This window comes from Ambystoma mexicanum, chromosome 13 (assembly GCF_040938575.1).
Source record: "Ambystoma mexicanum isolate Mex_15411 chromosome 13, UKY_AmexF1_1, whole genome shotgun sequence".
Taxonomy (NCBI): domain Eukaryota; kingdom Metazoa; phylum Chordata; class Amphibia; order Caudata; family Ambystomatidae; genus Ambystoma; species Ambystoma mexicanum.
This window is the reverse complement of record NC_090938.1, coordinates 101189862-101214792: the sequence shown is the minus strand read 5'-3', so window position 1 is coordinate 101214792 and position 24931 is coordinate 101189862. Positions and strand designations below refer to the sequence as shown.

At 44.0% G+C, this 24931-nt stretch overlaps 1 protein-coding gene across 15 annotated transcripts in view; it reads right to left on the bottom strand.

Moving 5' to 3' along the window:
- Positions 1-24931, bottom strand: part of HIPK1 (homeodomain interacting protein kinase 1) — a 413229-nt gene that overhangs the window by 106719 nt on the left and 281579 nt on the right. For 11 of the 15 annotated variants that reach the window (XM_069633380.1, XM_069633373.1, XM_069633374.1 and 8 more), the window contains 2 exons: positions 17295-17437; positions 16002-16187 (listed from right to left, as the gene is read on the bottom strand). In XM_069633380.1, the coding sequence (XP_069489481.1) occupies positions 16002-16187; positions 17295-17437 (329 nt within the window). The remainder of the gene's footprint in view (positions 1-16001; positions 16188-17294; positions 17438-24931) is intronic. The other 4 variants (XM_069633376.1, XM_069633378.1, XM_069633385.1 and 1 more) reach the window with 1 other exon arrangement.

Here is a 24931-nt window from a genome sequence, read left to right as displayed (position 1 = left end):
GTTCCAGTGTTCCGTGGCAATGGCAGGGAAGCTTGCACCTCCCACTCTTTTCAGTCTGTACCTCGGGGTAATCAGGCGATTAGTGTAGAGATTGTGTGGGTCTTGCCGATTGATCCTTTAGTATTTTTTGAGAGAGGTATCTGGGTGCTGTGTTGGTTATCCAGTTATACGTTATGGCCAGAGTTTTGAATTCTATGCGCTGCCGAATGGGTAGCCAGTGAGCATTTTGCTCACTTTTTTATGTGCACGCCTAGGGATGTTCAGCTCTGCTCTGGGAGCATTATTTTGAAAGGTAGTTTGTTGAGATTTCAGACAGACATGCCTACAAATAGGGCATTACAATAATCCAGCCTTGACCCTATGAGCACCCTTGTAATCGTGAGGCAACTGTCTGTAGATAGAAACAGCCAGCAGGCATGGATCAGTTTTATGGTATATGCCGATGAGGCAATGGTGTGTACCTGCCTATTCAAAGACATGGTGGCATCTAGGTACACACCTAGAGTTTTGACCACACTGGATACAGGGATAGAAATTCCATCAATGGTGAAGGCCATGTAGGGAACCTGTTATGAGGATTTCAAATTTTTCGTTGTTAAGGCAAAGCATGTTGGACGTTATCCAGGCTTGGATCGTGAGGTAGATAGAGGTCATGGTAATGGTGTCAGTAGTGTAGTTGCCTGTGATAGGAATGAGTATTTGTGCGTCCTCCGCGTAGTTGGTGTATGAGATCCCTAGGTTCTGGAACACTCTACCGACTCGCATTAGAAATTAGCTCGCGCATCAGCTCAAGACAAATTCAACTAAAGCTTTGCGATGGTCTCTCAATTTCCACACTATGTTGCAATGTATGACTGTAGAACTTCTGTAACCCAACTTGTAACCAGCTAAGCTCTGAAGTAACAAACGTCGTGATACCTCCAGGGTTTGGGCATGTAATAAAATAAATAGGTTATCTAGGATGTCAAATAGAGTTTGTGAACATATTATATAATGTCGGTGAGACACAGGATTCAAATGTTAGGGCTCCTGATTGGGAGCCTATTCTATCCAGGAGGGTTAGTAGGGAACAATGATTACAATGGAATAGGTTCAAGAAAAATAGGTGCTATCAGAATACTCCTGTTTTTTGTCACCATCTGTATCAAGAAAGAATAAATATTTTCAAACTCTGTAGTAGAATCAATCCTATTCTTTATCTAAAGCTGTACAGTTCAACATAAAATGGACGCTTCAAAAGTTATCAAAAAAAGGGAGAGGTCATGGACCTAAAGTACAGAAAATATTTACATCACACGGAGCCAAATGTTTTTCGGTAAGACAACCATTTGGTGTGTGCAAGACAAATTCAAATTTAATTTGTCGGGGAGTTCGCATGAAAATGGCAAACATATAAACAATTGGACATTTACAACATCACTTGAACATTTCAACAAAAACAAGTCATTTTCATTGTGTGCCAACCACCTATTTGGCAAGATTCCAGATCCACTGCCAGGCCAGAGCATAGCATAGCTGACCCTATCCAGGCAGAACCACCCTTCAGAACCAAATCCCATACCAAAATCCCACTAACGGAGTAAGAAAGGAGGAAAAGCTGTGGTACCCTTTTGGAGAGTATCCTGTGACCAGAACGGCTTTTTGCCCCACTATCTGCATGCCGCTGTGCCGTGACCAGACTGGCCCAGCTGTTTTCTGCTAGGAGAGTCCCGCTATGGTGCCGTGACCAGATCCCTCGAGTCCAGAAACCTGGTTGGCTGTCCCACATCCCAAACGCCAGCGCGGATTGCGAGCATCTCCCCATCCCATAACACTACATAGCTTACCCTATCTTGATACCTTGTCTTGGTTCCACCTTCTATGTAATCCCATTCATTCCCTGATAACTGATAACTTGTATAAGATGGTCTGAATCCTCTGTGTAGCCCGTTTCTTAATTTCATGTGCTGGCGCCATTCTTTTGCATCCCTTTAGTCCATAGCATAAGTCCTTAGTCATATTTGGAGTAAATTTATTAATTTCCACATAAAGAGACACGCAGCGTGAAGGGGGTTATGACAGACCCTTAATTCGTTTCATGGGCTGCGCCATCTTCTTGGTAATATAGTTAAAGATATAGTTGTAGCACTTGTCACTTTTCTTTCCAAACCAATTCTCTGTTTACTGCTTTCTTTTCTGAAACCAAATTTCCTTCCACATTGAAAATCTCATCCAGTTCTTCAGCTACAGTCACTCTTTCACTTTCATATTATCGCTGTGATGTGCATCTATCACCCAGCCTAAAAACCGTATTGCGATTGGGTCTATTTCACCCGTTTTTTTCTCAAACCATTTTGACATTTAAACTGCAAAAAGAAGAAAATGCAACTTTCCAACGTGTGATTTTGGCTGCATTCTGTTCTTACTTTCAAGTTGATCTTTGACCTGTATGCCCTTTGTTGATACCTTGCCTTGTAATTGCTAGTGTTCTTCCATCCCGGACACTGTTAGAACTCATGTCTCATTTATTCAACCGCACATGTAAATTATTATTTACCAATTCCGCGTGTTATTTATGCAATAGCACAGGTTTTCAAACGTGATTTTGTCTCCCATTTCGTGAGGGAAGGTCAGATTGAATTCTGTTTGCTGCCTAGTATCCCTGACTCTTTTGCTGCTCCGTTCTAACTACCATTCAATTTATTGGTGTTTGAGGGAGCATTGCAGGGGAAATCTTTACTCGGCTGCTATCTACCCGAAAAGTAAAATTGCTCCTATTCATCTGTGCTTTAGATGTGTTCTAGTAGAAGGTCAACCAAGTGTACTTCATCAGTTTACATTGCAATTATCACCACATTGGTGATTGCTGCCCAATATTAAAATAGTGTGATTTTCTTTGAATTTAAAATAAATATTGTATTCTCACCAACCGGCCTGGTTCATGGTCCATTGTGACCCAGAGTATTTGTAAAAAGGGGATGAGACGGGTTGGGTGTCAGCTCAGACCGAATTCTAGGAAATAAAGAAAACTTATTCTAAATGAGCGCTACATCCTAGGCTAAGGGCAAGAGTCCTGGTCCGGTGTGTGACGCCCGATTAAAATCCTTAACAGGTGGTGATTGGGCAGTAGCTGGTAGGGAAATAAGGGTACAGGGATGTGTTTTTTTTTGTTGTAATGGGAGTACCCAGGCATCCTTGAGGTAGGTGGGGACTTCGTAGGAGGCGAAAGAGCCATTCATCAATGAGTTGATGAAGGCAGTCAGCGCTGGGGCACGGTCCTTAATTACTGTAGCTGGGCAGATGTCTCCCTGGCATCCGGAGGATTTAAGGCCTTTGATAATGATCAAGGTTTCAGATTCTGGGACTGGTTTGAAATGGAACTCATGGGGGGCAAGTTGAGGTGGGTCTGTTCTGGCCAAGGTGGTCAGGGCGATATCTTCCTTAGTAAAATCTTTCTATAGGTAGGTGAGTCAAGCAATGCGCTTTGAACATTGACGAACCATATGCTGTCTTTGTGGCAGCTGTCTTTAGGGGAGTTGGGCATTTCTAGTTCGCGAAGAATTGCAAAGAGTTCTTGCGAGCTAGACCTACAATTTGAGGTCCTTAGGTTAAAGGTAGCGTTTTTGCAAGGCGGGAGGGGGCATTTTTATAGGTCTTTGCCATTAAGAAATTACTTTTGTTTGTGTCAAGTTCTCCCAGGTGGTTTCGGCTTCCAGTTTTTTCAAACGTAATGCATTAAGGTCTGGAGTGAACCAGGAGTTACGGTGAGAAAGGTTTGTCTTTCCGTTGAATCAGCAGTGCCACAGTATTAATGGCCTTTGCCATGGCAGAGTTGTAGATTTCAACCAGTGCGGCTGGGTTGTCTGGCTGGGTTGCTGGAAGGATAATCTTGTTTAGCAGTGGAAGGATATTTGTTGCTGTGATGTTTCTAGAGTTTGATAGGGTAGGAAGCTTAAGGTCATTGGTGGTGGAGTTTTTAGGTATGGGTAGTGTGAACATGAGCAAGTTGTGGTCTGACCAAGGGCAGGAATCATTTGATATTATAGTGATGTGGCAATTTGACTCAGCAAGCTAGTCCAGTATCCAACCCTTGGAGTGGATGGAGTTGGACGCATTGGGTAAAGCAGAGTGCTGTTAAAGCCTTGGAAACATTGAGCATTGGTATAATTTGGGTCGTAGAAGCCAAGGTTCAGGTCACCCAAAAGAATAGATTTTGAGGCGGGTTTAGAATTAAACAAGATGACGTGGAGGATGTCTTCCTCAGACAGATTGGGCTTGGAGCTCTATAGACTACGTGGAGTTGTTTGGGAATATGTGCCTTTATTGGAGAGTAGTTCTGCTGATGTCAGTGTGACAGTATTCAGCTCTCTGATGGCTAAAGAGTCCAGCAATTAAGGCCACCACGCCTGTTTTGGCGTAGGTTCCGTCTTTTCTGGTGTTTGTATAACTGGGGGACAGCTAGTGTTGGAGCAGGGCCTGCTGCTGGGCGCAGCCAGGTCTCAGATATTGCCAGGACATCAAGATAGAGGGTTGTAATGAGATCCGATATCCAGAGCATGTGCAAGTACTGATCTTGCATTGATTAATGCTCCCTTTAATGAGCACATGGGAGTTGGTATTTTGCATTTAAATGCAGGCAATTGCACTGGGGCTATATCTTTGGAAGCTGGCGTTCTGCAATTAGATGCAGGCATTTGCGCTACAGCTTTACATTTTGTTTTCAAAAGTTGCGATGGGTTGCAGGTAGGTGCTTTCAATGCAGTTTTGTTTTGGTGCTTGTTTACGTTTGCTTGGGCCGGTGGGTGAGGGCTCATTGCGTCTCCCTAAAGGTAGGGGTTGCTGTAGGGAGAGCTCGTCATTCTGCAAGGGATCTGTATTGGGCATGTTCAGAAAAAGGCCCCTCAGGTCAGGAGTAGGGGCATCCGCAGTTCTGGTTCGAGCTTGAAGGCTTTCATTCCTCAACCTGAGGGGCAGTACTCTGAAGGCTGGCTTAGGCTGCTGACAGGGAACTGTCGAGTTACAAGTTTGCTTAGGGTAGTAGGACGTGGGGACCTTGGATAGTACGATGTAGTCTCGTATAGTTGAGTTAGTCAGACAGTGCTGCAGATATGGGAAGCTATGCAGTGTTGTGCAGATTTCATAGCGATCAGGTAAATGGGAGGCCAGAAGGTAGGAAAGGGGTGGATGTGATTGAGAAGTCTGGTAGTGAGTGTTGCATGGTGATACGTATGGTGCATCCGGGTAGGGATAAGAGCATGTACCTGGCTTGATAAGGAGGGAGGTGGCCCACTTTGGCTGGACGGGGCCAGACGGTAACAGCCTTACCTGTTGGCCTTTACTGGAGGTTTTCGGTTTCACCTGCCGGCTTTTGCAAGTGTCCATAATGAGCCGGTTCCAGCCAATCACAGGCTTCCTCAACCTCCACCGAGGCAGGATCGGTACAGAGGGTATTGCGGGGGCCATCTACCCAAGGAATCAGGCTCAGGGCTCGAGTGAGCGCTGTGGCAGCCATCTTAGAAGAGACACCAGGCAATGCAGGAATGCCTGGAGGGACCGTGGGCAAATATTTGTTAAAGCTCATGGTACTCGTTTCTGGTGTCTTGGTCTTATCCAGGACCTTCGCCAGAGATACAATAAGAGTGGTCAGCAGTAAAGTGCATAAACCAAGGCCATTGAACCAGTCATGCTTCCTCATGAGTGGCTATTGGTGGAGTACTGACCAACAAAAAAGTCAGTGCGTTTCCCCCATGTACACTTGAGCAAGCAGTAGGAGAGATCCTGGAAGAAAGATCCAAGTTCCGTTGATGACTGAAGTGAATGAGGTCTCAGACTGAATATGAGAGTAGAGAAATGCCCAACTTAATGGACAAACAGTCTTCAGCATGGTATGAGTTCATCACCACATTCACCTGCTCTGTGGTTAGAGAAAGGCCTTTCAATCCGTTTCTATTGAACAGTGATGCAAGCACTATGGTGCGAAATCAGTACCCTGGTGTAAAGTGTTTATTCCAGATCTCAAGTGAAAGCCCATTTTATGCACTTTTCAAACGTATGATTTCTGACTACTTAGGGTATCCAAAACTTGCTGCAAATACATGGGAGAGCAGACGTGGTCATGAAGATTTCTTCAGATAATTTCAATAAAAAAGTTTCTAGTTCAGGGGCAGGGGGGTTGGGAGAGCAACAACCCAAAGCATGCTGCACTCATTTAAAGTGGCGGCTGAGGTCATGGACTACTTGAGTGCCAAATTGGCGACACAAGATGCCCTTTAAAATAATACAACTGTAAGCAAGACCATTCAGAAGAGCAAGCCAATGGTTTCTGGCTCCTTCAAAGCCACTGATCTAAGGACGTAAACTTAACTCTTCTCATCCTCCTTTCCCCTCTTCCTCCCTCCCTAACCATCCCCACAGTTGCTAATGTTGGCGGCTTGGCCCCTCAAGACTCAAAATAGGGTCCTGGCCATCTGCCCAATCGCCACCAGCATCTACTGCCCCGCACCCCCAACCCCTGCACTGGCCTCCAGGCCCAACTTGCCTGTTGGGTGGCTTGTCTCAGGCATGCACTTACCTGATGGGTGTTAGACACCCCCACCCCCTCTGACCCACCCGTTCCTCGCTTGCGGCTTCTCCGTCCTTGCACTTACCGGTCGCCTCCGCAACAGGCATCTTCAGCACTTGCCCCTGAAGAACACTAGCACTTACACCCTCCCTCCACCCTCCACAACCTACCCACTTCTTTGCACTTGCATGTTCCTAATGTCACAAGGCCTAGTAGGACCACTCTGTCATTTTTCCCCTTGCGCCCTATCCTTTTGACTTGTGGCACTTTAAAACACTACCTTGTTGTATAAGTGCCCTATAGATATCAAATACATAACCCAAAACCTTCAAATGAAAATCAGAGTCAAAATAACAGTATTATACGCAAGAGGGATTCGATGAAAAAAGCAGATCAGGTCAAAGACAACCCAGGTGCACTCCAGTTGTGTAGATCTAGCATTCATCAATCAGGGGCTGTGCTTGCATAAACAAAGCTATAAAAAATGGCCTCGCAATATGACATTCGTGAATTTCCATCATGTGCATGCCCTTCCATGAGTTGGACATGGTTGAAAAAGTTTCTAGAATCTGGCCTGGGACACATTTTAGGAGGCCGCCCTAGTTATAGTGAACAGGGAAACTGAGGTTGGTCAAAACCCAATCAAGGTAGCAAAAGAGCAATGAAGGCTATTCTGAGGTTGGTGCAAGTAGGGTTAGGTGTCCACAAGGTGTCCACACAGCGAAGCACACAATTCAATTTAGACAGGAATGCATCTAAAATACAGTACTTATTCTAGCCCTTAAAAATACACACACAAATGAAACAAGCAGGCGATAGCATCGCACAACACTTAATAAGACAAACCACTGATTGATCAGGTGACAAGAGCGCGCATCACCCCTTCTGAACATCCTAGTTGTGTCCAGCAGGGGAATCACAATTAAGGCTAGAAAAGTGAAGAGTAAAGACCAGCCCATGACCACCCTCTTTGCCCATGAACCTTTGCTTTTCTCCCCGTTTCACCTGCGAATACCCGAAGCTTCCCAATTACTATGTCTACAAACTGCACAACTAACCTAGGATGCGTTCACGCCTGCTCCTCCTAGTCGCCTCTCCCTACGCTTTCTCCAATGATATGATATGGCATTTATAACGCGCCTGAAACAAGTGTTTCAAGGTGCGATGAGGCAAGGGAGGGGGGAACAGAGAGAAGACCGACAACAATCTTACTAGGCCAGGTGTCATTCAGATCGCACAAATGCAAGAGAAGGGGGAAAGGCAAAAGTGCAGGGGGGAGCGGAAAGTGCAATACATGGGATAATAAAATAACGAGATGAATAAAAAACAGCCAGCTGGTGGCAAGTGAAGACATAAGTGCTGGTTGGGGCGAATGTAGGGATACAGAACACAGTCCCAAGGTGCAGGGATGCCAGGGAGGCAGTGCAGGCGTGCAAAAGGCAGGGCTTGGGCCCAAGAACAGAAGGGTGGCCAGGTAACAAGTGCAGTCTCAGTATCAGCCAGAAATTCAGCAGGGGAGAGAAAGCAGAAGCAAAGAGGAAGGTTTTAAGGTGCTTCCGGAACTGAAGATGGTTCTCCTCAAGGAGGCAGTTCCAAAGGGAGGCCCCAGCTGAAGAGAGATCTACCAGCAACTTGTTGCTTGGAGAAGCTACTGACCCTGAGGGAGTTGGAGGCAGATGAGCGAAGAGCTCGAGAAGGAAGATATTTAGGAAGAGAGTTTAAAGTATTCAGGCCCCAGGCCCAGAAGGCCTTGTGGACAATGCAGAGGGTTTTGAATTTAATCCTTGCAGCCACTGGAAGCAAGTGCAGAGATTTCAGTCCTGGAGAGATATGATCCCTGGGCTTGAGGCCAAGGACAAGTCTTGCAGTCCTGTTCTGGATGAGTTGCAGAGGGCGGAAAGTAGAAGCAGGCAGATTTAGAAAGAGACTGTTGCAATAGTCCAGCCTAGAGAGAACCAGAGCTCTGAAGACCGTGATCTTCTGGGGGAAGGAGAGGAAAGGAAAAATACCTCAGAGGAGGTGCAGCTGGTAGTGTGACTTCTTAGAGACGTCAGACGTGAGGAGTGAGAGTGTGGAGTCGAAGATGACCCCGAGGTTTATAGCCTTGCAGGTGGGAGCAGGAGGAGGGCCAAGAGAGGCCGGCCAGAGAGCTACAGGAAATGAGGGCGTGGGTGACACGATGAGGAGAATCTCAGTTTTAACGGCATTAAGGCAGAGGTCATTGGCGACACACCACTCCTGTATAGCAGACAGATGAGGGATGGAGAAGAGGTGGCCGATGGTAGCCTGAAAATAAGCTGAGTGTCATCCGCATAGCACTGAAAGTTGGGGCATAGAGCGTCAATGCAGTGGGCAAGGAGTGCCAGGTATTGGTTGAATAGACAGGGATAGAGGTTAGACCCCTGGGGGACACCACAGGTAGGTCAGTCAGAGAGGAAGGAAGTCAGCCACGCCAGGGCCTGATTGGTGATGCCCAGGTTATTACGGAGACAATTTAGCAGGATGGCATGGTCGACAGTTGGAAAGGCGGAAGATAGATCACGTAAAATGAGGACACAGTGGGTGTTGGAAAAAAGGTTGGAGAGCAAGTTTTCACGGATGTTCAGGAGAGCAGTTTCAGTGACTGGCAGCTCTGAAGCCAGACTGATGGTCATGAAGACAACCAACAGATTCAGTGTGGAGATTAAGCTGGGCGATGGCCAGTTTCTCCAGGAGCTTGCCCAGGAAGGGAGTGATGAGATTGGGCGATAGTTAGCCAGGCAGGAGGGATCGGCAGAGGGTTTCTTAAGAAGAGGGTGCACAAGGGAGTGCTTCAAGGGGGATGGGAAGACTCCAGTGGCGAAGGAGTGGTTGTAGAAGTCAGCCAGGGCAGGGGCCAGTGTCAATGCGGTCCTTGATGGTTTTGGAGAACAGGGGTGAACATGTTTTGACGAAACTTTCATAGATCGGACTTGTCTAGAAACCTTGTCAGCGGAGAACAGGGGAAAGGCAGAGAAGGAGGGAAGAGAGGTGGCTGCAGAAGGGCCAGAGGAAGAGCAGGGAGTAGAGGAAGGGGGTGGGAAGGAGGAGAGTGAATAGAGGATGTCCTGAGTTTTAGAGATGAAGCGAGAAGCCAGTGCCGTGCAGAGGGCTTGGGAAGGGACAGGAGAGGTAGAGACTGCGGCAGGATTGGCAATCGTGCTACAACTTCCTCCTTTCCTATCCCCATTCTAAAACTCACATTTCGAAACTCCCACTACTCCATTTCTCTTCCACCTCCTTCCAACAAACCAAGCGGACGAGCTAACAATACCTCCTTTAACAACTATTTACCTCACCTCTCTTCTTTCAAGACTCAACTTCTCTACTCTTTCTTAGCACATCAACTGAACACTGCACTCTGGAACGCTCAATCTGTGTGGAACAAAGCGTCCTTGATCACAGACTTTCACTTCAGCTCTTCTGCCCTAGACCATCTTGCTATCACTCAAACCTGGATTTCTCCACTTGCCACTGCCACTCTAGCTGCCCTACATGACTCCAAACTATTTTGTTCACTCTCCTTGACTGACTGGCAGAGGTGGAGGTGTCCGACACCTACTCTCTCCTCGCCTCATTGCCTCAAAAATCTCCTACTTTTTTTTAAGTCACCATCTTTACTATTGCTCTGCCTCTCTCAGTTCACATCATCTCCATCTATCGTGCTCCTGGTCCCACTGACCCATTGGTTGATGATCTTGAGCAACTCCTGGATTCTCTTTCCACTAAACACCACCTCATTCTCTTAGGTGACTAAGCTTCCCTCTCAAACCACTTCTCAGAAATGCAGTCTTTTTTTAGTAACCACGCTCTCCACTCTATCCATATCCTACCTACCCACCCACACAGCGGGTAACGCTGGATCTCTTATTCATATCCACCTCTCTCTCAGCCACTACTACTGATTGGATCACTCAATTGTTTCCACAACAATCTCCTTTCCATCTGACCTTTCCTCACAACATGTTTCACCCATTACTAAAAGGACGTTTAAACCGTCTGCCATTGCCCCCTTTACACCAGATACCTCTTCCACCAACACTGCCTTCTCCCGCTTCCAATCCTTACTATACGACTCATTCTCCTCACTCCCCCTACCTTGCCTCCCCCTAATCAGCATCCTCAACCCTGGGCCTCCCCATTCATACAAACTCTACGCAGACATGTGTCGCAGCTGCACAAATGGGAGCATACCCACTCGCATGAGGACCTGCAACTCTACCTCTCGATCTTGAATTCTCTCAAGTCCCCTCACGATAGAGTTAAAAGGGAATTCTACCTAACCCTCACCGACTCACTCCAACTATCCTCGCCAGCTGCACGGCACCCTAAACTCACTCCTAAGTGTAGGACTATCAATGTAACTATCACAGCCAGTGACCTAGCTGAATACTTTGCTGCAGAAATTTCCAAAATTAGAGGCTCTTGCCTCTGTACTACACTCCACCAACTCTACCGTCATCCTCTGCCTCCATCTCCTACTTCAGTCACACATATACTGATGCGATCTCTGATGAAGGCTAACCCCTCTTGTGCCCCATCTGACCCTCTTAGTCCTCAGCTAGTCAAGCCTATTTCGTCTCGCTGAAGACTCCAACCTGTCCTGTGACACTTGCCTTCCTCCATTTACAAAACAGCCAGTCACCCGTCTCTTAAAAAGAAAGGGCTGATCCAAACTTACTGGCTAACTTCACCCTGTGTCCATCATTCCATACTACTCTAAAGTGCTCGAAAGGTTGTCCGTCTTACCAATTTCTTAGACATCCACAACCTTCGAGACCCCCTACAAGCAACTTTCCACTCCAGTCATTGCACGGAAACTGCTCTCATGAATGTGTCCAACTTCATCTCTGCTTAGCACTCAAACCTACCCTCTTTACCAATTCTCCTTCACCAGTCTGATGTCTTTGACATTGTACATCACTCTGATATTCTTAATACTCTTTCCTCTTGGGATTCGCAATCAAGCACGGCCTGGATTGAATTTTACCTTGCACCTTGCCAATTCTCTGTCTCGTGGAACAATACCTCTCAACTCAGTAGCCTAACTGTTGGTTTTCCACAAAGCTCTCTCTTGGGTCTGCTCCTCTTTACACTCCATACTTCTGCTCTTGGGGGGACTAATCTCCTACTTTGGGTCTCATATCAACTATTCATGGACACCCAAATCTTTTTCCTGAACTCTGTTCTGATCTCTATCAAAATTTCAAACCATCACTCTGACATTAAATATAGGATGGCTTTGCACTCTCTGGTGTTAAACTCTACCAAAACAGAGGTCCTCTTCTTCCCTGCCAAAAGCTCTATATCATCTCTTCCTCTGCATATCCAGTTCCCACCTAACACTCACCCAGACTCTTCTTCAGCTAGGAACCTCAGTGTCATCTCCCTTTTCACCATTCTCTTTCATCTCCAGAACTGAAACAGCAGTTCGCCACAACCTGCTCAGTATTAGGAAAATCATGCACCTCCTTCCTTTCAACACAATCAAGGATCACTTAACCACCCTGGTCTTCTCGAAACTAGACTACTGTGTTAGCATCCTCTTTGGTCTCCTGAACTATGATTTCTGTTCTCTCAACAAGATCATTAACTTTGCTACCAGGACTCTGAACTCCCTCACTTCAAACCTACTTCCTCGCACAGTCACATGTCTGGATGGCCGATTATGCAAAACCTGACCAGATTTAAATTGCTTCTCCTGGATCACAAATGTATCCACAGTAAGGCACCTGTGACTCTATCCTCCTCTTTGCAACTCTACAAGCCTTCTGGTAATCTCAACTCTCACTCAACTACACTTGCGGCTCCTCCGCCTCCCTGTACATCCTCTTGCTTCCACTCGGTCTCCCTTCTTGCTACACCTGCATGGAATTCCCTCCTCCCGGATATCTGAGGAACAGTCCACACGGATTTGTTCAAAACCAAAATAAAAGCCCAACTCATCGCCTCAGAGTTAACCACTTAACCTACCTCATCTGCCTGCTAGAAAAAATGTTTCCCCTAGCCTCTAACCCTGCCTCTTTCCCTCACTTCCTCTGCATCCATTCTAGTACTTCACCCATCATGGTCACATCCCGAGCACGGCTGGCTGTTCCGCCTTCCTGCACTTAAAATGTCCAATGTTTGTCCTCAATCTATGTGTGTCCACTTATATATTGTCCATTTACTCCTGGTTAGGCAAGATTGTATGCAGTACCCTGTGGGAGACTGCACCAGCCTTGTCCTCTTGGCAATAGTTAACCCAACCTTTGGTATAAGCATGTACTACACAAGTTGGTAGACTGACTGAGCAGCCAGGCTTATCTCAAGAGTGGGAAATGTGAGCTGTAATGTTGTGACAGAGTTTCACAAAGACAGTTATTCAAATTAACACTTGCACACAAGTTTTCTTGATTAAACAATGATTAATTTAACAGTCAGTTGAATAAGCCTTCTTTAGAAGGAGGCAATCATAACAAAATATACTTCAATAAATACACACTCCGTTTCACACACTCAGTTTCACTAAATCAGTTGATACCCATTGGGGATGACACACAGACACTTCCTACACCCTCAGGTGACAAATGTAGGACACTGTGGACAATGATGCATCACTGGCACATTTAGAGCAATACTGTGTGGGAGATCAAAGGAAAGGTTTTAGAGGGAGGAAACAATTGTTGATAAATATTATTAAGCAGGCAAGTACTTTTTAACCCATCCAATGCAAAGTAATGTAACCTTTTCCCGGGGGAAAAGTAAAGCACACAGTCAGAGGTAAGAAGAGTCATTCAGGGAGTCAGGACAGCCAATGCTAGTTGAGCAAAAGTCTAGGTGAGCTGGAGCACTTCTTGCAAGTAGGTAAAAAGTCTTACACAATGTTTTAGAAATCTTTGTAGAAAATGAAATCACTGTAGGGCCACAAGCTGGGAGGCTTGTGAGGGGCAAAGCTGCAAGCAACTTTTCAAGGGCAACCAAGACCAGTCTCAACTGAGCGCTAGCAAGGGTACACCACAAGAGGCAAGTCCCCTCAGTTTTACAGTACCTTTGGTTTGAGGAAAACTGGATCCAGCTTGCTTCTGGTCCTGTGTAGGTCCTTCTGTGTTCCTTGGCCTCAGTCGTGGGGACAAGCGGGAGGTCGTCTGGGGTCTCCTGCACTACAAATGGAAAGTTGGCTGCAGCAATGGGCAAACTTCAGATCAGCGGCACTTCGCGCTTTCAGCTCCTCGCAGCTCTCGCAAACAGCACCACAGCGGTTCTCGGATACCTTATGGACTTTCCTCGCATCTGAGGTCCAGCACTCTGTTGAGGTGGCTCAGGCTTGGTGAGTCCTGCTTCATGGGAGTCCGGAAGTTCTTCCTGGATCTCGGGTCCGACTTAAAACCGATACACTCGATCTGGTGTTCCTCTCCCTGGCACTTCGGTTCCAGCATCAGAAGTACAGACAGCTCCGAGAGGATGTCCAAATGATTTCACTTTGGAGTTGATTGGTCCTACCAACCCAAGGGAAAAGTCGTCCTTGCAGGGCTTCTCTAGTCAAAAGAAAACTCAGAGCTTGACAGCAGCAGGGCTTCACAGGCAAACCAACGGTCCAGAGGTTGCAGCAGGTGTCTCTTCCAAGTTCCTCTTCGGATTCCTTCATCCAGTGGTGTGGTCGACTAACTTCCAAGCCAAAAAGCCTCGCCTTTTATGCAGGTTTCTTCCACCTAGCTATCAAACACACAGCAGGGTGGCTGTCCTTAACGGGCAGCCAGCTGGCCAATCACCTTTGGGTGCATTCCTGTAACCAAGCACAGGGGGTTTTGGCCACCTCCCTCACTTCCTGCCCCTGCCAGATATACTGGAGCCAGAGGCAGGCTTCATTTGTGAATCCCGCCAAAGGCAAAACTAACAAAGGTACTAAACCTGGTTTGCCGGGCAGAGTTAATCGCAAGAAGGACCTTTCCGACAAATGGCAAAAAAAGAAGAGCAGTACCATTTTGACAAAATGGACACCCATATGTGCCTTAATGCAGCCCGTGGTAAAAACACACATGGTAGTAAAAAAGTAAACCACTGCCACCAGCCATTAATTGTAGATCAGTTAACATACATGAGAAACTAGACAAAGGGGATACTAAGTAACCCCTTCAGCACCCTGTGGTAAGAAAGTTACAAAAAGTAAAATCAATTTCACTGCTCTTGGAAACAGTAGTTTCACCAAGAGAAGGTTTTTAAACCTTTGGGAAATCTAAGACTTCCCTGTGTCACTGCACTGAATGTGCTGTGTGTCAATGTAAAGATGATGCCTATGGAGTCTGTCAGACTCCAAAATTAAAAGAAACACAGAAAACGCATTGAATTAAAAATCGCAAAGTTCAGCAAAAGAGTTGGAGGTCTCCAAGGTGGGAGGAATTCAGCACTAAACTGAAAATGTACCTCAACATTTTTCCATGGCCAAACTGTGCAAATCCATACCCCCTCAACCCCCCCAATACATACCAACACCCCCCCACTTATCTTTTGCACGTCTGATTCCTTCCCCGGACCTTGCAACATCAGTTTTGTTCTTCTTACGTGGGTCGGATCCAACGCCGCAGTGACCCTTTTCTCCTTTTTTTCGTTCCCCTGCCTCCAATCCTCAGGAAGCGGGAGCCACCCCCGCAACCCCCAAGGTAATCGTTAAAATGGGGATCTGGGGATGTTGGGGAGAGGGGGGGGTTTGGACACCCCCGCATCTCATGTTTGGCATCAAATACCCAATTTGATTAAAAAAAAAGTTAAACTGCATTCGCCACGTGGCATCATTTGTTATTTTATGCTTTACCAAACACAGTCTAAAGGCTGCTAGGTAGAAGGCCGAATGTAGACAAGAGCCAACGCATAGTAGCATGTCCTGTATCTCACTGGTGGCCAGAGGTCAAAAAGGGGAGCGCAGAGATGTGATGGTAAGGGGCTGGGTTGCGAGTTGGGGCCGTGCAGAGCGAAGGAGAGTGGGAGGGACCCCTAAAATATCAAAGGCCAGTGGGATAAACAAAAAGAGCGACCTGGTGGTGGGTGGGGTGGATTTTCTTATCATTCTTCGGAATGCAACATATACACATAGATCCCACCAACAATCTAGAAAGTGTGCTAAAAACAACCCCCCATTCAGTAAGAGGCCTGAAATATACAACGTCGCTCACGTCAGAACTGGAGTGGTCACTGGGTGAGAAAAACACGGTGCAGTGCATCATGGTAATTACTCGACACACAACCACCATCAGCATGGGGCTCCTAGTCGCCATATTAGCTACATACCAGAAAGCTATGAAATTAACGTCATTTACCCTCCAGTTCAACACAACTTTTATACATTATAAACAACATGACTTTTAAAGATTGATTGCAATGTAGTTAGCCTTTTTGTCATGTCTGTTAAACTCACAACAAAACAGATCCATGATGGGACCTTGCAACAGCACCCAGCAGCACTTACTTTGCAGCAGTCTGTGAATGCTGCTGCTTGTTCTTCTTTGCCGGCATGCCACCATTTTGATGCTGTCGCACAACGTGAGCCACTCCCACATTTAGAGGTTGGGCTGTCGCCAGCGTCACATGGTTCGTTAGCAAGGATGGCTGCTGCATTAGCGCACTATATTGATTTCCATGCGAGTGAACATTCCTTTGAAGTGTGAAGGGCAGAAAGGTGGTTAGGGAATAGCTTGAAACAGACCAGAGTTATTTGCATGAATAATCTAGCACTCTTATAAAGCAGGCCTCTCTGGAAAATTGTGTATCCTTCACTAGTTGTCAAACCACATCCCAAAGACTTCTACACTTATTATAAGCTTGGCTGACCAGAGATCAATGTGTCATTGTGAATGAAGCAAGATTACTCAACAATGGAAAACTATCATGGCTGTCAGCAAACAGACAGCAATGGGGCTCTGCGGTCACCTGTATTAATTGTGGAGTATGAACATCACACCGTAGAAATGGCCGTGCTTTTCATACACTTCACGACAATTAACTGTGGTGAAGCAGACAAACTCATTAATAAACGGTCACATGTCTATAACCCATGTTAACCATAAAAAACTGATCAGCAAAATAAGTATACAAAATAGGCAAGATCAGAGGGATGTAATAATTTGAGGTGGCTTCTGAGCCACAAGTTAGGCTCTGCAGATTTCAATAGAAGGGAACATGCTGCTTATTGTAAATGGGCTGCACCAACACCAGCCCAGTTTTCTAGCATCTGGCTTTCCGCACTGCCAACAACGGCCTGCAAAATGCCAACTAATCCTGGCTTCAGTTACCCTTGTTAAAAGTGCTAAAGTTACGGCATCCATTCATCAACAAATCATACGCCACGGGCATATCTCCAGCGTGATCTCCCTAAGCTAGCATCAATGCACAATTGTCTTCTGTTGAACTCACCAGATATTGGCATTTTCAAGTCCTACATTTAAGCAGATCTAGGTTTAAGCAGATCTACTCATTGGCTAAATCTAAAAAAACAGGCACTATGGCGGAACAAGGTCAAATGCTAATAGTAATTCATGGAAACCCTTTGCCCGCTGAACAATGACCAATTATTGATTTGGTATTATCCAACCAGAATCACACAGCCTGTTCATCATTGGCGACATATGTTGGGGATGCAGCTTAAGGGCAAATACAAACTAGTGATCTTGATCTGCGCTGACATCAATGAGGCATAGAGCCCCCAATACTCCTGTATTGTTCCATGTGCATTTTCTACATAAGTAAAGCAAACCATTCTCACCTCCATTCCGCCAACTGCTGGTTGCTTCCAATGGTCTCTGGAATTACAGCTGTAGATGGGACAGAATTGTGCAGCGTGACACCAGGAAGCTGTTGCCACGTAGAGGGCAAGAGAATTTGCTGTGTTCCACCAGGCCACGCCTGCTGGGAGAAAAACAAAGACAAACCAGAACGACTATCTTTAAAATATTCTTTGTTACTTATGCATCCAGTAGAAAAAAAAACTCTGTAGATCATTTACTTGCAGAGTTAAAAGTGAGTTAGGTTGACCGACATTTTAAAGCTAACACCACTGATGATATAAGTAGGAAAATACAGTCAAGTAGAAAGGGGGACAATGGCAATCACATTCTGCCAACTGACCGAGGTATACCTTATTGCGGAGTCACCAAACCGTTATTAGAAGAATAAGCACTGTAAATATGAATTTAAATAAAAGGCCAATTTCATTGCTTTCATTTTGTGCCACCTAATGTCGAGGTGTTGTTAAAAAATGAGATGAACAGACAATGCAAAACACACATTACAATGCTGAAGCAGTATTGGGGGCAAATTTAAATGTTGGTTTCCAGTTATAAATACATAATTAACTATGACCCGTAGATTTACCGCATTAGGTCATTTATAATTTAAGCAGCCTGCAAACCAGCCCAACGATTGAGCAGTACCGAGTGATTTTTGTGATCAATTTCCGTGTGTTTGGACTCGGAACAAGATCACTTGTTCAGTTTTTTCAGCCAAAATAAATAAAGCTTATTTGGTCATAATGTGCTACCTCTGTCAGATACTGTGGGCTAAAGTGCACCTTTCCGTTAGTAGGAAAAACTTAGCATTATGGGTACATTTGAACCTTTTTTAGCCAAGTCAGATACAATCGGCAAGGAACAACTTTCAAAGGTCACAAGATGTTCCTTAGGAGAGGTTTTGTTTCGTGGGATTTTCGCACTGGTTGAGGTCCTATTTTCTGGGAGTGAATTTGGATTCAATCTATTTTTAGCCACAAAAAAAGCTGCACGAAAATGGAGCAGATTGAGGACACAGGTATTGGCTTTTGATTTCGGTTAAAAAATGGATTTTCTGCAACTGACCTTCACAAGCCCTGTAAGCAAAAAATGAAATTAGGATAAATTCAAAATTGCAGTTTCACAAGTTCTCCTCTTTCCACTGCAAGATTGTTAAATTGGAAGGATTCAAGTTGAAACCCAGTGACCGAGCAAACCAAATAAACACATGTGACTCAAGAAACGGATAAAAAAACTTTCTGCCACAATTGGAAAAAAGGTTGCTCTTTTTGCAAAAGCTCCAATATTTACAGGAAAACCAAAGTTATTTTGATGCTAAAAAACGTGATCTGAAAAAGTAAACATAAATAAGTGGGAAAGTGAACACAAAGAACATAAAAAATGCATCTCATTCATGGTTCATCAGAAGGGACGGACAAATTGCCAATTATTCTACATTGAACAGTTCAACAAAGTCAACACGTTTCAATGTCATTACAAAGAAGTGGGACGACACCCATTTAAAGTTGGAAAATGTGCTCTTCAGCCATTTCTCAACCCAAAGATATAAACTAATATTTCAGTCTATTGATGCAATCAATTAATCTGTATCCCTTTCCACTGGACCATGTAATAACCTGCTGAGCTCGATAAAAAAACATTTCCGTATTAAGAAACAGTTTAATTAGTGGTCTGTATAAATTGTTCACCTTTGCAGTCCAGTATTATTTTACTAGTCTTAATGAGATGTATGTCTTTGACCAAATTCCAATTTTTAGTTTTGGACACACCCAAGTAATTGCACTTCATTGTGGAATTGGTTACTCCTCACTGTGTTACAAATAATGATTTAGAATCCGCATAATTAATTCTGAGCAGAGAAACTGCATGCCACTGCATTCGGGCCATAATTATAAATCAGTTTAATCCAATTGGCTGAGATTTACATAGACCTTCATGCAATTACCATTCCAAAATCAATTTTGGTACTCCTTTTGACGAGCTGAATGCAGAAAAACAAAGTTCGCTCTGTCTGGATTCCAGAAGGGAGCATGTATCTAAGCCATCTCGTATGTCTTTCATTATGCTTAATTTGATACCTCATTCAAGGATCCAGTGGTAAATTTATAGCCCAGACCTTTTGTTTCTACAGCCTCAGCCCTGCATTTAAAAGGCCACCTTATGTATAATCTTATAATTCCTTTATAAGTGCATGTTACACAAGCACATTGTTTGCTTCCTTGTCAAAAACCAAATCTAGCTAGCTGCTTAAATGTTAGATAACTGTTAATCTTAACAGTTTAACGGTTTGCTTCACAGCAGCATGTTTTAATGTAGTTTTCTTCACACAAAGCAGAACTTTGGAACTGTGCCAGGATTCGACTTTGAGAGGAGATGGTGGTATTTAGCTCCTGCATGTGGCCTAGAAGAGCCTGGTTAGCTGGACAGCAGCAGCTAGCAGGAGCTACCTTTGGCTCCCAGGCCATCTAATACTGTACAAACACATTTGTGGATTTAACTTGGGTTTGTGACAATCTATAAATACGCATTAGGACACGTCTATACAACATTTAAAGCATAAGGGGTCACAGATAAAGGACAAGGTGATAGGTTTGCATCTAATGTGGAAGTTAGATTTGCAGAACTCTATGCACTAGCTCCTGGTTCCCGAGTGGTAGCTCCCGGTCAATACCACATAAGCAGGAGCTGCTTGAGCTCCTGCTTATCAAATATTAATTTCGATCCTTGTATGCATTCAACTTGAAATAGCGATAGTGCTATTCCAAATGCTCAAGAATTAAATGCAACAGCAGAGAAAGGTGATTTAAGAGGGCACTCTGATTTTGTATCAAATAAACTAATTATGAGATGTTGCTAAGTGCCATTGAGAGTTAACTCAAGATCAGAATTGAAGAGATCCGTCTCATCACGACGGTCCTAAAGTGCAGTCTTTTGGATTGAGCTCGCTTTATTGTGTGACTTGGCCATGTGCACAACTAATCACTTACAGAGAAGTTTCCTTTTTGCCACTAGTTCATATGCAATGAGCCAAAGTTGTGTCATCAACTCAGACAACTGAATTACACATTAGTTTACCAGATAGAGTCCAGAAAGCAGAATTCCTGCATAAGGATATTTAAAACATGAAGTAAATGATGCGTCAACAAAGCTGTTCTGCAGAGGTAACATTGGCATATAGTCACTTAAGAACCAACAATATTGCAACTTCCACAGCTGCAATTAATTTTACTTGCAGTGGGATTGCTTACTGCTTTAAGTCTCAATCACACGTATTAGAGCCGAATCTATTCAAAAGCCTAGCTTATTTAGAAAAATACCCCCAACGATATATACGAGAAAAACAAAATGTGTGTTTGTTAAAAGGTAGACTTGTGGGAGCTCAAAATGAGGATGTAATGACCACAAAAGGGAATATGGTCCTGAGTTGTGGTAAAGCCATTTAAAGTTGATTTGCTAATTTATGGGTCTGGGTCTCATTGTATGCACTTTTATTGTCATGAATATTCGATTAAATAATGTTGTGTTTGTAGTTCGAATCTTAAGTCTCTAACCAACCAGTACTGATTAAAAAAGTAGACTGCTGTAACATTTAAGTACAGATACGGATAAGTATTAAGATCACTTTAAAAAAAAAGTGATCACTTTTTTCTTTGCAAAAGGTAGGGAGAATGGAACTGAAATACATCGTGGCTTCCAGTCAGAAGGCAAGAACAACCGGTTGTTACATGGTAGGATGACTATCGCTCGTCACTAACCAATAGTAACTGAGGAACAGACCTTGGCAAAACATTGAATTGAAGGTGCAAAAGTTTAATTGTAGACCATTTTCTAATGTAAAGATTTGTCTATTCTACCAAAAAATACATTCTCAGTGCAGTGGAATGCCTGGAGAATGGCAGCAAAGGCAATTAAATATTGGATTTCAACTTTTACAAGTTAAAGAAAAACAAATTTGCATTGTAATGTTCTAAAGCATTGTCTATGCACCATGTTTTAATGTTCATCTCGAATGTAACCAACTCAACGTTTCTGAATGTTCTCATGTATAAACTCTTCACCAACTAGAAACCGCAGAGCAAGCCATCAAATTCCCGAGGGCATTTTAGTAAAATGAGGGCAACCTTTACCCCAAACTCATGTTTCTGCAAGTGCCAGATCAACTTATTAAAATAAAAAACCCTGTTAAGAAGCTTCAAGCCGAAGAATAAACACCTCTTTAAACATTAGCAGGGGATAAATAGAAACATTAAATGTTAAAAGTTACGTCGTGCAACTTTCCAAAAGCCAACACCTGCACAAGACAAAGCATGGAGTTTAACACAGAGCAAGAATATTCCAACACAGCAGGGTGCCCACGTCCAAAGTTCAAAACGGCGAACTGCTTTAAACAGAAAGGACAAAATATGCAAAGCTTAGCAGTGGCTGTAGTGCAAACATAGGCAAAGCAGCAAAGAAAGATGCATCTGCTGGCACTCCTACAACTGGATTAAAGGTGAGCAGGAAGGAGGCTTCCACAATGTTTTAGAAAGATTGTGGAACACCATATTTTCAAGAGAGACTTCAAATATGAGATTTTATGTCAATGCTGAATGTGAATCTTACATTTCAAAATTCTCATGAAGTTACACAGGAGCAATACTAGCAAATTCTTAAGTGAAATATTTACTTCACCACAATACTAAAGTAAAACCTCAACATTTGAAGCACACACGAAAACAATGCTATCATCGGGAACCACAGTGACTGGCAATTGCCATGGGGCCTGCATGACGCCGGAACGGAGAGATGTGTACGCACAAGTATGCAGCACGGAGTAGAACCAAATAAGAAACCGACAGAAGCAAGACATCGCACTTCTCAATAGATGTCCTATGTTTCACTGTGCAGCGTTTATTCAGTTTTCCCAGGTGTTACTGTGGTTTGTAATTCTTCTGCGCCTTCTCTGTGCGTTGTTGGATCTGGCTGCCTGCTCTGGTAGATAACTGTGTACAGACTTGGACTGCTTTTTTGAATTTACCCCATTTGGAACTGTTAGCCTGGATAACCTTTTTGTGTATATAATTGAAACTACCTTCTAGAAATACTCTAACTGCTTCTTTGGATTTCCCTTTTTTTAAAAAAATAAAATAAAATAAAAAAATAAATAAAAAGGTTTTCCTCTAGATCAGTTTCCATGGGATCGTCTGCTATCCTTGGGCCACACACTGGTTTATTCCAGAAGGTAAAAGTCTTCACATTACCGTCCATCATTGGTCGCCCCAGTTTCCCTAGGTTTTCTGGAAAGCTTTTCCTCCATCATAGTACCTACATGTCAAGGAGGGAGAGTAGGGATTGGAGAGGAATGTTGTGGATGAATTTGCCCCCCCCCCCCCCCGACAGCTATAATATAAATGGGATGGGCTTTGCTGGACTTACTGCATGCCAATGAAACAGGCTTTTTCAGTCATACGCAATAAAAGAAATCTCGTCCTAGAACGCTTTCTGACCTGGCTAAGTAGAGCCATGGAGCGATCCTTGTACATGAAAATGTACATAAAATTGCGTTTTGGAAGCCTCAAATTAAAACAATTTACAAAGAATTGGACGACCAAGAACAAAGAAAATTGTCTAATGTGTGGATGTGTTAAGGAGGCGATAAATCATTTTTTGTTTTTTGTCCTTATTGGAGTATGACAGAAATGGATTGTACCGCTCTTTAAATCTAATAACAGACAGTACTCGGGGCGCCTGACTTTTGCAAAAGCTCAAACAGTATTCATAGGGTTTATGCGGTCTCATGCTTTCTTGCAAAAGCCTAGACATAGACAAAGGATGATTGCATGTCAATAGTTCACCATTGTGCCTTTTCAATTAAATTGTATTCTTTTATGATGCACTACAGTTGATAAACGTAGTTTTTAGAAATCAGTTGATTTGATTTTAAGAAAAGTCTTAATGTTTTAATGGTTTTCACGATTACTGCCTGTTTAGCTGTTTTATGTAATCAATTACTCCTTGGGCAACATAGATTGTCAATACTTTTGTTTTGTGATACTACTTTACAACTATTTTCATCCTTTCATATTTTATAGAACTGGACTGTCTTCTATTATGCTGCTCGCACATAGCTTTTATTGTCCAATATTAACCACAATAAAGCTTTATACTACTACTAAAACAGCATGTCAATTTTTGTACACGCATTTCTTTTGGCAGCAAATGTTATTGGCCTTTATAATGATTTCTCCCATTTGGGAGTTGAACACATGCACAAATTAAGCATTTATAAACATCAACATGTTTTAAGCTCAATGACAAAACTAACGAAAACGCAATATTCCTTCAATTTGGTTAACATTGAATGTGTTACTTTTCAAGCCAATGTCTCTGGAATGGATACTTCAAGACAAACTCATTTTGGATATATATCTTATTACTTTCCCAACTTGAAATAAAAGCGCCTGCACAAGTACCAGCAATCTAAATGTTTGCACCAGCACATAGCTGGCCAATTTATTTGCCAACTACTGATCGCTGTACACGTTTTGCTTTATAATGCGCCCTGATAAAACCATTCCCAAAGGTAGGAGGGTGCAATAGCCATTAGAACGTCACATCTTCTGGACAAAGTTCTGTATTAGATTGCACTCAACACCAATGCGCATTTACGGAATCATTTATGGCTAGATTACACCAGATCACTTATATTTCAACTGTAACCACCCCCCAAATCAAATTGTCCTCACAATCTGTCAATGATCTACCTGGGAAAGCACAGGGTTCTGTACACAGATGGACTGAGGGAGACGTCAGAGGTCATGCATTGTGCCAATATTGGAGACAGGCAAGAAAATTACGGCTCTGGGATCCAAAGAGCCACTCATGTGATCCTGGAACAAGGCCTGAAGCCCTAGATCGCTTTGCCAGGTAAAACTCCCTTAGCTGACCTGAGCCGCCTTTGAAATGTTTATCTTGATGGGGAGGCTTGTATGATGCCCACGCACTGTTTTTACCAGTGTTCTTGGCATCGGTACCAAGATCGAATGGGGCCTATTGCAACCCTCCTCAGGTTAGAGAATCAGGAAGGAGCAGTGACTGTTCTCTGCCGCAACGGCTATGTGGCAAGGAAAGATCCCGTAAAGAAACGTCATTTGTGGCCGATATTATCTCAAGCAAAATCTCTAGGTTAGGCCACAATGCATCCATCGGACAGATTGGGAGCTGCTTGCGACAGAACTGTGAAATAAATAGACCAGCTATTCTCAACCAGAGAGGAATCGGACTAGTGCAAGCCAGTGAGTGTTGCAGCAGGTCATCGGACCAGTATTAGCCTGCCAACGCCTTGCAAACCAAATGCTTACAACTGTACAGTGCATAGTCTGCAGTGCATAAACTGCTCCAGGCCACACCTCTGCAGATGTAAACATCCCCCAAACCAAGGGGTATGGTACAAAACACTTAAATGGCCAGCGACTCTGGAAAAACTATCCACTGCCTAATATTGTATGGAAGGTAATGTGCAGGTAACCCCTGTGTAGAGTAAGCAGGCGCTGAGCAAGGGCAGTTCCTCTAAATGGTGGCAGACGCCCATAGTCAGCAGAGCATAACCATATCTGACCAGTCATGCAGTCTCAAG